At 44.1% G+C, this 15151-nt stretch overlaps 1 protein-coding gene across 1 annotated transcript in view; it reads left to right on the top strand.

Moving 5' to 3' along the window:
* The window catches only part of LOC132397497 (G-protein coupled receptor 83-like), a 43618-nt gene that overhangs the window by 18269 nt on the left and 10198 nt on the right, over positions 1-15151 (top strand). The window contains exon 3 of the mRNA XM_059976326.1: positions 548-681. Coding sequence (XP_059832309.1) covers positions 548-681 — 134 coding nt within the window. The remainder of the gene's footprint in view (positions 1-547; positions 682-15151) is intronic.

The following is a 15151-nucleotide window of genomic DNA, read 5'->3' on the forward strand; positions in this document are numbered from 1 at the left end:
ACTGTAATGCCAAGGTAAATAAATTGATTATTTACTACTTTAAAAGGGAGGTTATGAAATTCTAGTGATTGTGCTTCTCTATTTAATGGAAAAAGTTCGCTCTTATGTAAATGATACTGTATCCGGAAAGCTGACTAAATCTATTAAGGAGTGAAAACATTGGGGATAAGGTTGGGTTTGATATAAAAAGTAAAAGATCATCAGCATAAAGAGAGACTTTGTGCTCAACACCACCCCCCCAAATCCCTGTCAATTCAGCACAAATTTGAAACGCAAAATCGAAAAGTAAGGGACTTAAAGGACACCCTTGCCAGGTGCCATGTTTAAGATTAAAAGATTGGGATTGCTGAGAATTAGTCAAGACAGAAGCCGTGGGGTGTGAATATAACAATTTAAACCATGTAATAAAACTTTGTCTGAAATCAAATTTTTCTAAATCCGCAAAAAGATAATTCCACTCCACACAATCAAACGCTTTCTCGGCATCTAGAGAAATGACAAGTTTTGGTTTTGATTTTCATTTCTAACTCTTGCTGTTTGTTTGCAGGCTATCATACACCCTTTAAGGCCTCGTATGTCCCTCTCCAAAGGAATTGTCTGTATTGCTGTCATCTGGACACTGGCTTCATCTTTTTCCTTGCCCCATGCCATTTACCAGAAGTTGTTTCGCTTTGTGTACAGGTAAATCTCTCTTAAACACCTGATATAAACAAACATCTGTAATTATGTTGTGGAGAGTATATTGACCAGCTGCATCACCTCCTGGTGCAGAAACACCAATGCCTTTGAATGGAAAATCCTACAAAAATAGGTGCATACAACTCATTGTAGGTAAAGCTCTTCCCACCATTGAGCACATCCACATGAAACTGTCAAAGGAAAGCAGCATCCATCATCAGGGACACCTCACCACCCAGGACATGCTCTCTTCTTGTTGCTGCCTTCAGGAAGAAGGTGCAGGAGCCTCAGAACTCACATCACCAGGTTCACAAACACTTATTACCCCTCAACCATCAGACTCTTGAACCAAAGGGGCTAACTTCACTCAACTTCACTTGCCCTTCATTGAAATACTCTCACAATCAATGGACTCACTTTCAAGGACTCTTCATCACATGTTCTCAAAGTTTATTGCTTATTTATTTATTATTATAACTTCTATATTTTTCTATTTGTACAGTTTATTGTCTTCTGCACTCTGGTTGAGTGCCCTTGATGGTGCAGTCTTTCATTGATTCTGTCATGGTTATTATTCTATAGATTTATTGAGTATACCCACAAGAAAATGAACCTCAGGGTTATATATGGTAGCATATATGTACTTCGATAATAAATTTACTTCAAATTTTGAACATTGATATCCATACAGTCCACGCTCAGTACATAGGTCAGAGAGTGATATAGCATGGAAACAGGCCATTCATCCCAGCACATCTGTGCTGACCAGTGGACATCCACCTACATGAAGCACATCTTGGCTTGTAGTCTTCTGTGCCTGGGTGGTTCAAATAAAGATTAATGATTATAAATTTGAGCTTTATTTGTCAAATTCATATTGAAACATTGGAATATACGGTGAAGTGCATCATTCACTTAAAATCAAATCAGTGAGGATCGTACTGGGGCAGCCCACAAGTGTTGCCATGCAGGCCCGCAACCAGCCTTAACCCCAAGTGTATGTTCAATGGTTCAATTTAATATCAGACGATGAATTCAGTATGCAAACTGAAATTCTTACTCTTCACAGACGTCCAGAAAACAGAAAATGCCTAAAAGGATGAATAACTGAGACAGCAGTACCTCAAAGACCACCCCCCCCCGCACTAGCATCAACCCTCTTGTCTCCCCCTCCCCCTACTTGTCTAGCAAAAGCACTGACCCCCCCTCCCCCATCATGCACCTGTTTTTCTTAATTGCCATCTTAACTAGAGTCGTTAAGCCCTTGTCCTTTCGGTTTAATATGGTCAAGTTTATTTTGAGTGGCATGGGCTTTGTGCATGCTGTGATTATTTAAAGTGGACTCCTGATTAGCACTTATCATGTGGTCCTTGCTTTGAGAAGGATCCGTCTCACAGTGTCGCTTGATGGTGCCACCGGTGTTCTGTTGGAATTCCTATCTCGAAACTCTTGTCTTTCATCTTTAGGTGGGAGTCTGCACCTGGATTCAGTCATTGCCAGTGCTCACCATGACTCCCAGCATTCACCTTATTTATACATCTAGAAATTCTATATACAAAAACATTCAAGTTACAAAGTAAATTTATTATCAATGTATGTATATAGCACCATTTACTACACTGCAAATCATTTTCTTGCAGGCAAATAAAGAAGTACAATAAATTTAATGAAAAACTCTACATAAAGGCTAACAAACAATGACTGTGCAAGAAGAATACAATCTATGCATAAATAAATCATAAACAAATAAATAAATGAATAATTACTGAGAACATGAGTTGTAGAGTCCTTGAAAGTGAGCCTATAGGTTATGGAATCAGTTCAAAGTTGAGGTGAGTGAAGTTATCCACGCTGTTATATCTTTGTCAGGTCACCTCTTAGCTTCCTTCACACCAGAAAAAAAAAGTGCGACATCTGTCCAATCTCTCCCTATAATTCTATTGCCTCCAAACCAGATAACTTTCCAGGGAATCTCCTCTGGACTCTCTCCAGTACAATCACATCCTTTCTAGTGCATGGTGTCCAGAACTGTGGATTCCAAGTGCAAGCCAGTGAACGTTTTGTAAAATTGGTACCCCAATCATTTATACTGTTCCCTGGTCAATGAAACAATGACGTCATGTACCTTCTTCACTATGCTGCACCTATGCTCGGTCCACCAGAGAAAGCAGGATCTCCCAGTGGCCACACATTTTAATTCCACGTCCCATTCCCATTCTGATATGTCTATCCATGACCTCCTCTACTGTCAAAATGAATCCAAACTCAGGTTGGAGAAACAAAACCTTATATACCGGCTGGGTAGCCTCCAACCTGATGGCATGAACATTGACTTCTCTAACTTCTGTTAATGCCCCTCCTCCCCTTCTTATCCCTGACATATTTAGTTGTTTTTTTTCTGTCTCTCTCTCTGCCCATCACTCTGCCTGTTCTTCATCTCCCTCTGGTGCTTCCCCCCCCCCATTTTCTTTCTCCCGAGGCCTCCTGTCCCACGATCCTTTCCCTTCTCCAGCTTTGTATCACTTTCGCCAATCACCTTTCCAGCTCTTAGCTTCATCCCACCCCCTCCGGTCTTCTCCTATCATTTTGCATTTCCCCCTCCCCCCACTACTTTCAAATCTCTTAGTATCTCTCCTTTCAGTTAGTCCTGATGAAGGGTCTCGGCCCAAAACGTCGACAGTGCTTCTCCTTATAGATGCTGCCTGGCCTGCTGTGTTCCACCAGCATTTTGTGTGTGTTGTTTGAATTTCCAGCATCTGCAGATTTCCTCGTGTTTGCTCTTTAAATTCACTATCCTACCCACCTGGTTTACTACTTTAAGAGATTTATGGATTTATACCCCAAGGTCTGTCTGTTCATCAACAGCACTGTTGTCACAACCAAGAGTTGTTTAACTTTTTTCAGTTAGTATTTGGACTGAATTTTCTCAGTGTAGTCTTATGGGTATGCAGTGTCCTTGGATTGCTTACCATTTATGTCTAATTGTCTTTGGACCAGCTCTGGGTTTTTACTTTGTGTTACACCTTTCTCCAATTGTCCACATTTCCGTCCTATCAGAATCCTTCTTCTCCAGCCCTTGACCTTTCCTACCCACCTGGCTTCACCTATCACCATCCAGCTAACCTCCTTCCCCCAATCCCGCCATTTTATTCTGGTGTCTTTCCCCTTCCTTTTCAGTACTGAAGAAGAGTGTTGGCTTGAAACATCAACTGTTTATACATTTCCATAGGTGCTGCCTGACCTTCTGAATTCCTCCAGCATTTTGTGTGTTGCTTTGGTTTGGCAGCATTGGCAGCATTTCTTGTATTCATAAGCTTTGCATTAGACCTTTAGAACGTCCATTGCAATGGCACCAATAACCTCTCCCACAGTCCTTGCTAAGATGGCTGCCAAGTTTGCTTATCAAACATAAAGACACCCAGACACACAAGTAGGTGTCCTTACCTTTGACCTAGGTATATAACTTAGAAACAAAGATGACAATACACACAAAATGTTCAAGAACTCAGCAGGCCAGGTAGTAGCTAAGGAAAAGAGTAAACAGTTGACATTTTGGGCTGAGGCCCTTTTTTTGGACAGGAAAGGAAGGGGAGAAGTCAGAGAATGTTGGGGAGGATGGGAGGAAGAAATACAAGGTGGTAGATGATAAGTGATACTGGGGAAGGGGGAGGAGGAGAAGTAAGGAGCTGGGAAGTTGGTGAAAGAGATAAAGGTCTGGAGGAGAGGGAATCTGATAGGTGAGGATAGAAGACCATGGAAGATAAGGAAGGAGAAGGAGCACCAGAGGAGGTCATGGGCAGGTACAGAGAGAAGTTGAGAAACGGAAGCAGGAATGGGGAATGATGAAGGGGGAGGGTGGGCAGTTACTGGAAGTTCAAGAAATTGATGTTCATGCCATTAAGTTGGAGGCTTCCCAGATGGAATATGAAGTGTTGCTCCTCGAACCTGAGTGTGGCCTCGCCGTGACAGTAGAGGAGGTGATGGATTGCCATGTTGGAATGAGAATGAGAAGTGGTTTTGAAATGTGTGGCCATGGGGAGATCCGGCTTTTTCTGGCAGATAGAACTTAGGTGTGCAGCAAAGTGGTCTCCCTATCTTTGTCGGGGCTCACACCAGGAGCACTGGATATAGTAGATATGCAGGTGAAGAGTTACCTCACGTGGAAGGACTGTTCGGGGTTCTGAATGACAGTGAGGGAGGAGGTACAGAGGGGTAGATAACTTATTAATCCCAAAGGGTCTTGATGAGGTTGACTAATAGGGTGGGTGATAAATAGTGGAGAGGTCGGGGGGGGGGTTGGGGTTGGAAGAATTTGACGTGTTAAATCTAAGTGTGAGGGGCTGATAGAAAAACAAAGTAGATAGATGAATAGCACAGATATAAATATTAGAAAAGAAATAGAAAGAATAAAAACCAAGTTACCACAAACAGTCTAACAGGAGAGGGTTATCACATCCCTGGCTGTAGGTTCACCCATTATAGAGCCTAATGCTGAGGGTAAGAATGACCTTATATAGCGCTCTTTAGAGCAGTGCCTATTACTTAGTCTTAGTGTCTTAGTCTATTACTCAAAGTGCTCCTCTGTTCAGCCAAGGAGGCATATGGAGGGTGAGAAAATTGTCCAAATTGCCAGGATTTTCCGTAGGGTCCTTTGTTCTACCACAGCCTCCAGTGTGTCCAGTTTGACTCCTATAACAGAGCCGGCCTTTCTGATCAGTTTATTGAGCTTGTTGGCATCACCTGTGTTGATGCCATTGCCCCATCACTCCACCACATAGAAGATTGTACTGGTGACTACAGATTGGAAGAACATGTGAAGGAGAGGCCTGCATACTCCAAAGGACCTCAGTCTCCTCAGGAAGTAGAGGCAACTCTAGCCCTTCTTGTACACAGCCTTTGTGTTGGTGCTCCACTCAAGTCTGTGATCCAGGTGCACACCCAGGTACTTGGAGGTCCTCACCACATCCATGTCCTCACCATCAACAGTATCAGAGAGCAATGCAGTCTTGGTCTTCCTAAAGTCCATCACTATCTCCTTTGTCTTACTAATGTTGAGCTGCAGATGATCCAGGTTGCACCATATGACAAAGTCCTCTACCAGGGCCCTGTATTCATCCTCCCATCCTCCCTTTATACACCCAACCATTGCTGAGGCGTCAGAGAGTTTGTGCAGAAGACATGAGTCAATGTTGGATCTAAAGTCCGAGGTATACAGGATCAACAGGAAGGGGGCCAATACAGTTCCCTGTGGGGCCCCAGTGCTGGTTATAATCATGTCTGGCACACAGCTCTAAAGCCACATATATTGTGGTCTCCTAGTCAGGTGGTCCATTATCCAGGACACAATGGAAATGCCAACCTATATAGAGGGCTGTATGGTTTTGAAGACACTGGAGAATTTAAAAAAAACATGATCCTCATGGTGCTGTCTTGCATATCCAGATGAGAGGAGGCTCTGTTCAGCAGGTAGATGACAGTATCATTGACTCCAATGTGCTTCTGGTTAGCAAACTGCAGGGGATCAAGGGTTGATCTGACCAGGAGCCAGGACCAGCGTCTTCATGATGTGTGAGGTCAGGGCCACTGGACAGTAGTCATTCAAGGCTTTCGGTTGGCCCTTCTTGGGTACTGGGCCCACACATGATGTTTTTTCGCATAGTTGGGACCCTTTTCAAGCTGAGACTCAAATGGAAAGTGTGCTGGAGAACTCCACACAGATGCTTAGCACACTCCTTCAGGTCCTTGGGGTTCACACAATTTGGTCCCAATGCTTTGCTGTGTCTGAGTTTCCCTAGAGCCCTTCTCATAGTGAAGGTGAGTCCATGATAACTGGGGAGTTGGTAGAAGATGGGGGCTGGGGAGGTAAATATTAGCACAGCAGCAGTTGGTATGTGGAGGTGTGGATGGTTGGTGCAGGTCAACGAGGGGATGTAGACTGTGCTAGACTGTGTTGTTTATCCATGTGTTGAATTGGAGTGGGGAGGTGTTGGTGTTGAGGGAGCATTGGGTGCCTGAGGGGGTGTGAGTAGGAGGGCAATTGTCAAACCTATCGAAGAATTGGCTTAACTCAAATGAGTTAACTCACTCACAGCTGCATTCTGAGGCTCCACAGTCAGACTGATTGAAGCCAGTGATGTTTTTCATGCCTCGCCAAACCTCCCGTGCCCTACTCTGCCCAAGCTTGTTCTCCAGCTCTCTCCTGTATTCCTCTTTAGCCACCTTGATGTCCTGCTCTAGCTCCCTCCGCACATTACAAGCCTCCCTATCTCCTGATCTAAAGGCTTTCTTTTTGTGGTTGAGAAGAACATTTAGCTCACTGATGACCCCTGGGTTTGCTGTTAGGGAAGCAGCGAGCAGTCCTTGATGATATTAGGGTGTCCACACAGAAGTTGATGTAGCCAATGAAACAATCAATGTCCGTTAATGCCCTCCCCATATGGTTCACAAAGCACATTCCAGTCAGCAATCTCAAAGCAGCCTTTCAAGGCTTCGATGGTCTCTGGAGACCATTCATATAACCATATAACAATCACAGCACGGAAACAGGCCCTCCTAGTCCGTGCCAAACTCTTAATCTCACCTAGTCCCACCTACCCGCACTCAGCCCATAACCCTCCACTCCTTTCCTGTCCATATACCTATCCAATTTTACCTTAAATGACACAACTGAACTGGCCTCTACTACTTCTACAGGAAGCTCATTCCACACAGCTATCACTCTCTGAGTAAAGAAATACCCCCTCGTGTTTCTCTTAAACTTCTGCCCCCTAACTCTCAAATCATGTCCTCTCGTTTGAATCTCCCCTACTCTCAATGGAAACAGCCTATTCGCGTCAACTCTATCTATCCCTCTTAAAATTTTAAATACCTCGATCAAATCCCCCCTCAACCTTCTACGCTCCAATGAATAGAGACCTAACTTGTTCAACCTTTCTCTCTAACTTAAGTGCTGAAACCCAGGTAACATCCTAGTAAATCGTCTCTGCACTCTCTCTAATTTATTGATATTTTACCTATAATTCGGTGACCAGAACTGTACACAATATTCCAAATTTGGCCTTACCAATGCCTTGTACAATTTTAACATTACATCCCAACTTCTGTACTCAACGCTTTGATTTATAAAGGCCAGCGTTCCAAAAGCCTTCTTCACCACCCTATCTACATGAGACTCCACCTTCAGGGAACAATGCACTGTTATTCCTAGATCTCTCTGTTCCACTGCATTCCTCAATGCCCTACCATTTACCCTGTATGTTCTATTTGGATTATTCCTGCCAAAATGTAGAACCTCACACTTCTCAGCATTAAACTCCATCTGCCAACCAATGTTCAGCCCATTCTTCTAACCGGCATAAATCTCCCTGCAAGCTTTGAAAACCCACCTCATTATCCACAACACCTCCTACCTTAGTATTCCTTTACTATCTTGGTGGTAGCTAGCTGTTGCTGTACTTTGGGCTTATACAAGTGCATGAGGTGAACCAGGTTGTGATCTGATCTTCCAAGTGGGGGAGAGCTGTGGAGCTGTATGCATCTTTAACATTTGCATACAAGAGAGCCAGTGTTTTATTCTGTCTTGTATGACACTTGACAAACTGAATGAAGGTGTGTAGGGTTGTTGAGAGAGAAACAGGGTTTAAGTCTCCCGATACTACAATGAACTCATTGTGTTGTCTGGAGTCTTGCAATGGTGGTGTGTATGGCACCGCATGCAACATCAGGACTGCATCTGGAAGGCAGAGGGTAGACTATGAGCAACATGGTGTGGCTGAACTCACGCGGTGGATAAAATGGACACAACCTCGCAGCAAGCAGTTCGATGTTCGGTCTGCAGATTCGTTCTTTTACAGAAATGTGACCGGGGTTACACCATCGTTTGTTCACAGGCACAGCAAACCCATCTCCCTTCCTTTTACCGCTCTGTTGTTACACGAGCGAGGCGGCGGACGAACCCAAGAGCAGAACGTGGGCACGGAGGCAGAGTTGGGAGGCGTTATTGACGTAGCGAGCGTGGAATCTGTATCCAGGAGCGATGCTAGACTTAGAACTGACTATCCATGAAACGAGGTTACTCACACTGGAGTCGACCAACAAACTGGCAGCTCCTTGTTGTGATCACAGGGTCTTTACCCTGTATTTCTGATGGAAAGCAGGTGTGTGTAGTTAGTGGAAGCTGGGAATGACTGGAAACTAAACAAGGGAATTGAGGCCCAAAACCTGAGGTAAATAACAATGTGGGGGATTGCCAGAAGGGACCATGACATCTGTACATCAACTCTGCCTGCTCCTATCATTGTAAACCCATTCACAGTAGTGTTGGAGTCCAGATTTGTTTCTGTAACCATGTCTCAGTGAAACATTTAACACTGCATTCCTGATACTCACTCTGTGTTCTTGCAAGTACTGCCAGTTCCTCCATTTTATTTGCCAGCGATCTTCCGTTCCTCATAATGATAGATGGGAAGTATGGTTTATATCCCAGTCTCTTGTTGCGCCGCTTTTTATGAACGAAGCACGTTAAATAACATCAAGACAAACAAACACACGGAGCCACGGTAACGTGCTGCCACCTTGCTCGGTGTACACACAATTGTAGGGACAGGTGTGGAACTTGTTCAATAGTAGTGACAGAGACAAGCAATCTTTAAGGAGGAAAACATCCTTTAATAGGATCTAATCTCAAAGACAGGCATTCATGCACATCCTTGGAAGAAAGAAAAGGGGGAGGAGCACCATACAGAGGAGATAAAGTGAAAGAGGGAAAAGGGGATGGGGAATGGTTAACTGGAGGAGGGCGTGGGGGGGTCATTACCAGAAATTCAAGAAATCGATGCTCATGCCATCAGGTTGGAGGCTACCCAGACAGAAAACAAGGTGTTGTTCCTCCAACCTGAGTTTGGCCTTATCATGACAGTAGAGGAGGCCATGGATTGACTTATTGGAATGGGAATAGGAAGTGGAATTTAAATAGGTGGCCACTGGGAGATCCCATTTGTTCTTGCGTAGGTGCTTGGCAAAATGGTCTTCCAACCTATGTCGGGTCTCACTAATATACAGGTGCCACATTGGGAGCACCGGATACAGTCTCACAGGTGAAGTGTCGCCTTTCCTGAAAGGACAGTTTGGAGTCCTGAATGGTAGTGAGGGAGGAGGTGTAGGGGTAGGTGTAGCACTTGTTCTGCTTGCAAGAATAAGTGCCAGGAGGGGGATCAATGGGGAGAGATGAATGGACAAGGGAGTTGCGTAGGGAGCGATCCCCGCGGAAAGCAGAAAGGGGGGGGGGAGATGTGCTTGGTGGTGGGATCCAGTTGGAGGTGGTGGAAGTTACGGAGATTTATGTGCTGGGTGCGGGGCCTGGTGGTGTAGTAGGTGAGGACGAGGAATCCTATGTCACAGGGTGGCGGGAAGATGGTGAAAGAGCTGATGTGCATGAAATGGAAGAGATGTGGTTGAGGACAGTGTTAATGGTTGATGGTTCTCTTGTTACTGTTTGTTGACTATTTTGTTCTGTACTTTGTGTAACTTGGGGGACCTACATGTTTGATTGAATCTATTACTGTTTGTAAATAAATGATGAATGTGCTTATTTGTAATCAGTGCCTGCCATCTCACTCTCCAAACCCGTGAACCTGCTTCCTTGTTACTGTGGGCAGTGGGAGAATCAGGGATAGTTAAGGCTGAGGGTATAAGTTAGTGAATACTCTGAGGGCTGGCTGTTATGATGTGAGTTATGACCAAAGAGAAAAAAAATGGCTGGCGTCACTTAGCACTTTCATGCGAGGGTGCTTATTAAGAATGTCAAAAATCAAACTTACAAAATTTGGTGAAAATAGTGAAAAGAAAACTGCCAGTATTTACAAAAGGATACCTACCAGAAAACATAATAATAGCTCCGTACTTTGTCCAGTGTGAACTCCCAGCAGAACCGATCTCTCTCTCTGCCACTGAGAGTGATGAGCCCCATTTATTAGTATATACTCATCTTTAATTACCTACAGAGTTAACGCAAGATGACACATGAACTGGAATGTGATTCACCCCACAATGTATTTACAATCATATTACAAAGTAAACAGAAGCATCTACATTAAATACAGTATATAAACAATATATACACATTTATGCATCCCTATACTAAAGAGATAGAATATTGATTGATTGCTTGAGATACAACATGGGGTAGGCCCTTCTGGCTATTCAAGGCGTGCTGCCAGCAACCCCTGATATAACTCCAGCCTAGTCACGGGAAGCATTTGCAATATCAAGTTAACCCACCGACTGGTATGTCTTTGGATGGTGGGAGGAAACTGGAGCACCCAGAGGAAACCCATGCAGTCATGGGGGGGACGTACAGGGAGCGTCGGGAATTGAATGCAAGTAGCTGGTAGTGTAAAGCATTGTTCTAACCACTATGCTACCATGCTGTCCTAATGGCAGGAAAGCACCGTAAAGCTTACCCATTATACGAATACACTGGGTGGGGGTGGGAGACACTGAAGTGTCACACTCAGTGCAACGACAGCAGAATGACAAGGTAACGTCTGTGTGTGCAAATGCTCATGTGTAAGGATTGCACTCATCGAGTGCTCTCTGTCACACTGGCACTGATGTGCTGAATGGCCTACTCCTAGGTGATGGGGAAAATAAGATGTGAACCAAATCTCTCTCTCCTCTCCACCAATTTTCATAATCTGCTTTCTTAGTAAATTCCAGGAAACCCAGAGACTGTCTGATCACATGGATCCACTCCAGGAGGTGAGGTGTTAAAATGTATGGAAGTGAATTGAGCCCCATGATTTTGTGGGGGGAGGGGTGTGTGGAGGAGGATGGTATAGTATATGGGTGATGGGTCAGCATGAGGAGATTGAGAGGGGAAGGGAGTGGGGGGAGCCAGTAGAGGGTGAGTATGCAAAGGATGAGGGAGGAAGTTTCAGTGTGCAGGGTGTAGAGGGGTCATCGAGGGTGAATAAGAATAAGGGAGCATAGTTGAGTGTGAGGGTAAGATGTGAGAGAAGGAGCGGGGTCAAACCTGAGGGCAAGGGCTGAAGGATGTGGAGGTGTCAGTGTAAGGGGGAGAGATGAGTGAGGGAGGAAGAGTCATTGTGGGGGTCAGGGTTGAAGGAGAAAGTATTATAAGACCACTAGATATAGGAGCAGAATTCAGCAATTTCACCAATCAAATCTGCTCTGCCATTTCATCATGGCTGATCCATTTCCATCTCAGTCCCAATCTGCTGTTTTCTCCCCGTAACCCTTCATGCCCTGACTAATCAAGAATCTATCAACCTCTGTCTTAAATATACCCAGTGACTTGGCCTCCACAGCTGCCAGTGGAAACAAATTCCACAGATTCACCACCTCTGGCTAATGAAATTCTTCCTCGTTTCTATGCTGAGGACACATCCCTCTATTCTGAGGCTGTGCCCTCTGGTTTAGACTCCCCCACCAAGGAAACATCCTCACTACATCCACTCTATCAAGGCCTTTCAACATTCCTTGTATGAGAGGTGAGGGAAGCAAGGAGGCACTGTTGTAATGGTGGTTGTGATCAGGTTTAACCTCTGACTCAATGTCTGTCCACAGTAGCCCATATCAGGAGGACAGCAGAGACCCTGGAGGAAGGTACAGCCAAGGGCCATGGAGGGATATGAAGAAGAGGATAATTTTAGCATCAGGAGAGCTGGTTTTGGTTGTTGAGACTGAGTGGAGGAATGGGACGAGGGGCCCATGAGCACAGTAGGGGACAGAAAATGCAGAGTGTCTGGGCATTTTGTTACCACTTCTTGCCCAGGTAACATTAACTTTACTAGCAAGGCTGGGAGTGCTCGTGACAACAGGGGCAAACTCTCTCTTACTTCAGGGAGAATTATGCTTTTTGATTTCTCAAGTAGCTGCCCATTCAACTCAAGTGGACAGAACAGTCCTAATGTAAGTTCCAGAAAAGCAATTTCCTTTGAAGTTTTCCTCGCAGAAAAAAAGTTGTCACCAGGAGTGATTCATCTGAAATGAAAGGCCAATGCTGTACTAAGGAGGAAAGCTTTCCCTCAAAGGGGAAAATTTATCAAACATTGCAATGGATGTGAAGATTGTTGAATGAATCATCATGATTCTCTCCCCCCCCCCCCCCCCGCACCACATCCAGGACATTCACCAGAAGCAGAGCCCTCAGCATTATCTCTGTCATGGTCCCGTCTGGCTGTCCCCCATCTCGCTCCTATCTCCTTGATTACATCTTAATTCCAGTCATTAGATTCCCAATTGCTGCTAGTTCACTTAATTACAGCACACCTGGTTTCCATCAGAGACTGCAGGATAAGAACCTTGGCGTCACAACCACTGGTTGCCAGTTTATTGGTCTATTCCCAAGTGATAACCTTTTTCCTGACTGCTTAGAACTGTTAGTTCTAAGTTCAGCTCTAGTTTCAAGTTATTCCATGAAAACCCCATCTCCGTGTCAAGACCCTATATCAGAGCTCCATGTCAAGATTCCTCCTGGTTATTTGTTCCACGTTCGCACTGTGCAAGCACCTCTCAACCCTATCTCCGTGTCTGTGTCCAGCACTTGGGTTCGCCCCCAGCCGCTTTGTGTCTCATAGTCATTTTGACCTCTTACCATCAAGCAGAAGGTACCACGGTATAAGATTAGGGCTGTTAGGCTGGGTAAAGGCTTCTTTCCCCCAGGCTGTGAGACTCCTGAACACCACACTACCACTCAGTACACATTATTCATAACAGTGCCAATAGTAGTATTACTGTTGTATATTTAACTATATCAGGTACATACACTTTATGTCCATGTAAATCTGCAGAAACTTTTTTGAATTTTCTGTTATTATTGTGTTAATATTATTTTATGTGATGTTTGTGATATATGTACTGTGATTTGCACATTGTTTAATTTAGCTGTAAACATGTTCAAAGTTCAAAATAAATTTTATTATCTAAGTATATATAGGTTACGATATGCAACCCAGAGATACATTTTCTTGTGGGCATTCTCAATAGATCTATAAAACAATAATTGTAACAGAATCAATGAAAGCCCAACTAGAATATTCAACCAGTGTGCAAAACATACTAAATTGTGCAAATACAAAAAGAAAGAAATAATAGTGATAAATAAATAAGCAATAAATGTCGAGAACATGAGATGAAGAGTTCTTGAAAGTGAGTGCACTGGATGTCTGAACAGTTCACTGATGGGGCAAGTGAAGTTATCCTGTATGGATCAAGAGCTTGATGGTTAACAGGTAAAAACTTTTCCTGAACCTGGTGGTGCGAGGTTCCTGTGCCTCCTCCCAATGGCAGCAGCAAGAAGAGAGCATAATCTGGGTGGTGGGGTCCCTTATGATGGGTGTTACTTTCCTGCAACAGTGCTCCATGTAGGTGTGTTCATTGGTGGGGAAGGCTTTACCCATGTTGGACAGGTCCATAACCACTACTTTTTATAGGATTTTCTGTTCAAGGGAATTGGCATTTCCAAACCAGGCTGTGACGCAGCCAGCCAATATCCTTTCCACCACACATCTATAGAAGCTTGTCAAAGTGATTCCTGATGAAGAGTCTCGGCCCGAAACATTGGCTACTCTTTTCTCACAGATGCTGCCTGGCCTGCTAAGTTCCACCAGTGTTGTGTATGTATTCTTTGATCCACAGCATCTGCAGTTGTATTTTTGTGTCAAAGTGTTAGATATCATGCCAGATATTCATAAACTTTTAAAGAGGTAGAGGTGCTATCACATTTTATTCAAAATGGCACTTATGTGCTGGGCCCAGGACAGATCCTCTGAAATAATAACACTGATAAACTTAAAGTTGCTGACCCTCTCCACTCTGATTCCCCCAGTGAGGACTGGCTCACGGGCCTCTGGTTTTCTCCTCCTGAAGTCAAAAATCAGCTCCTTGGTCTTGCTGACATTGATTGAGTGTGATTGTTGTGGCACCACTCAGCCAGATGTATAATCTCCCTCATATATGCTGATTCGTCACCACCTTTAATCTGGCTAATGACAGTGGTGTCATCAACAAAATTAAATATAGCTTTGGTGCTGTGTTTAGCTAAACAATCATCAGTGTAAAGTAATTAGAGCTAGAGGCTAAGCACATGGCCTTGTGATGCACATGTGAATGGTTGAACAACAATACACTTGAACTTGATGATCAACACCACCCCGAAAATGAGTGATGGTGGATATCTGGCATGAGTTACCCTGTTTCACACTCTTACACCTATCAATGAGCTGAGGCCGGTGTGTTGCAGCTGTTATCCTAACACTCAGCTGTAGTGGATGGCAGTGTCCCACTTGTTATGGGATCAGCAGAGGCCACAGACAGGAGTCTGAAACTCATGAAGTTGGGGAATTTAAATTGAATCTAATCTGGAATTGTGTTTTTAAAATACCTAGAGTCAGTAATGAAGGAGGTGACCATGATTGTTCTTGGCAAATTTTTCAACAGAATTGGTTGCCAT

Source organism: Hypanus sabinus, chromosome 7 (genome assembly GCF_030144855.1).
Source record: "Hypanus sabinus isolate sHypSab1 chromosome 7, sHypSab1.hap1, whole genome shotgun sequence".
Lineage (NCBI taxonomy): Eukaryota > Metazoa > Chordata > Chondrichthyes > Myliobatiformes > Dasyatidae > Hypanus > Hypanus sabinus.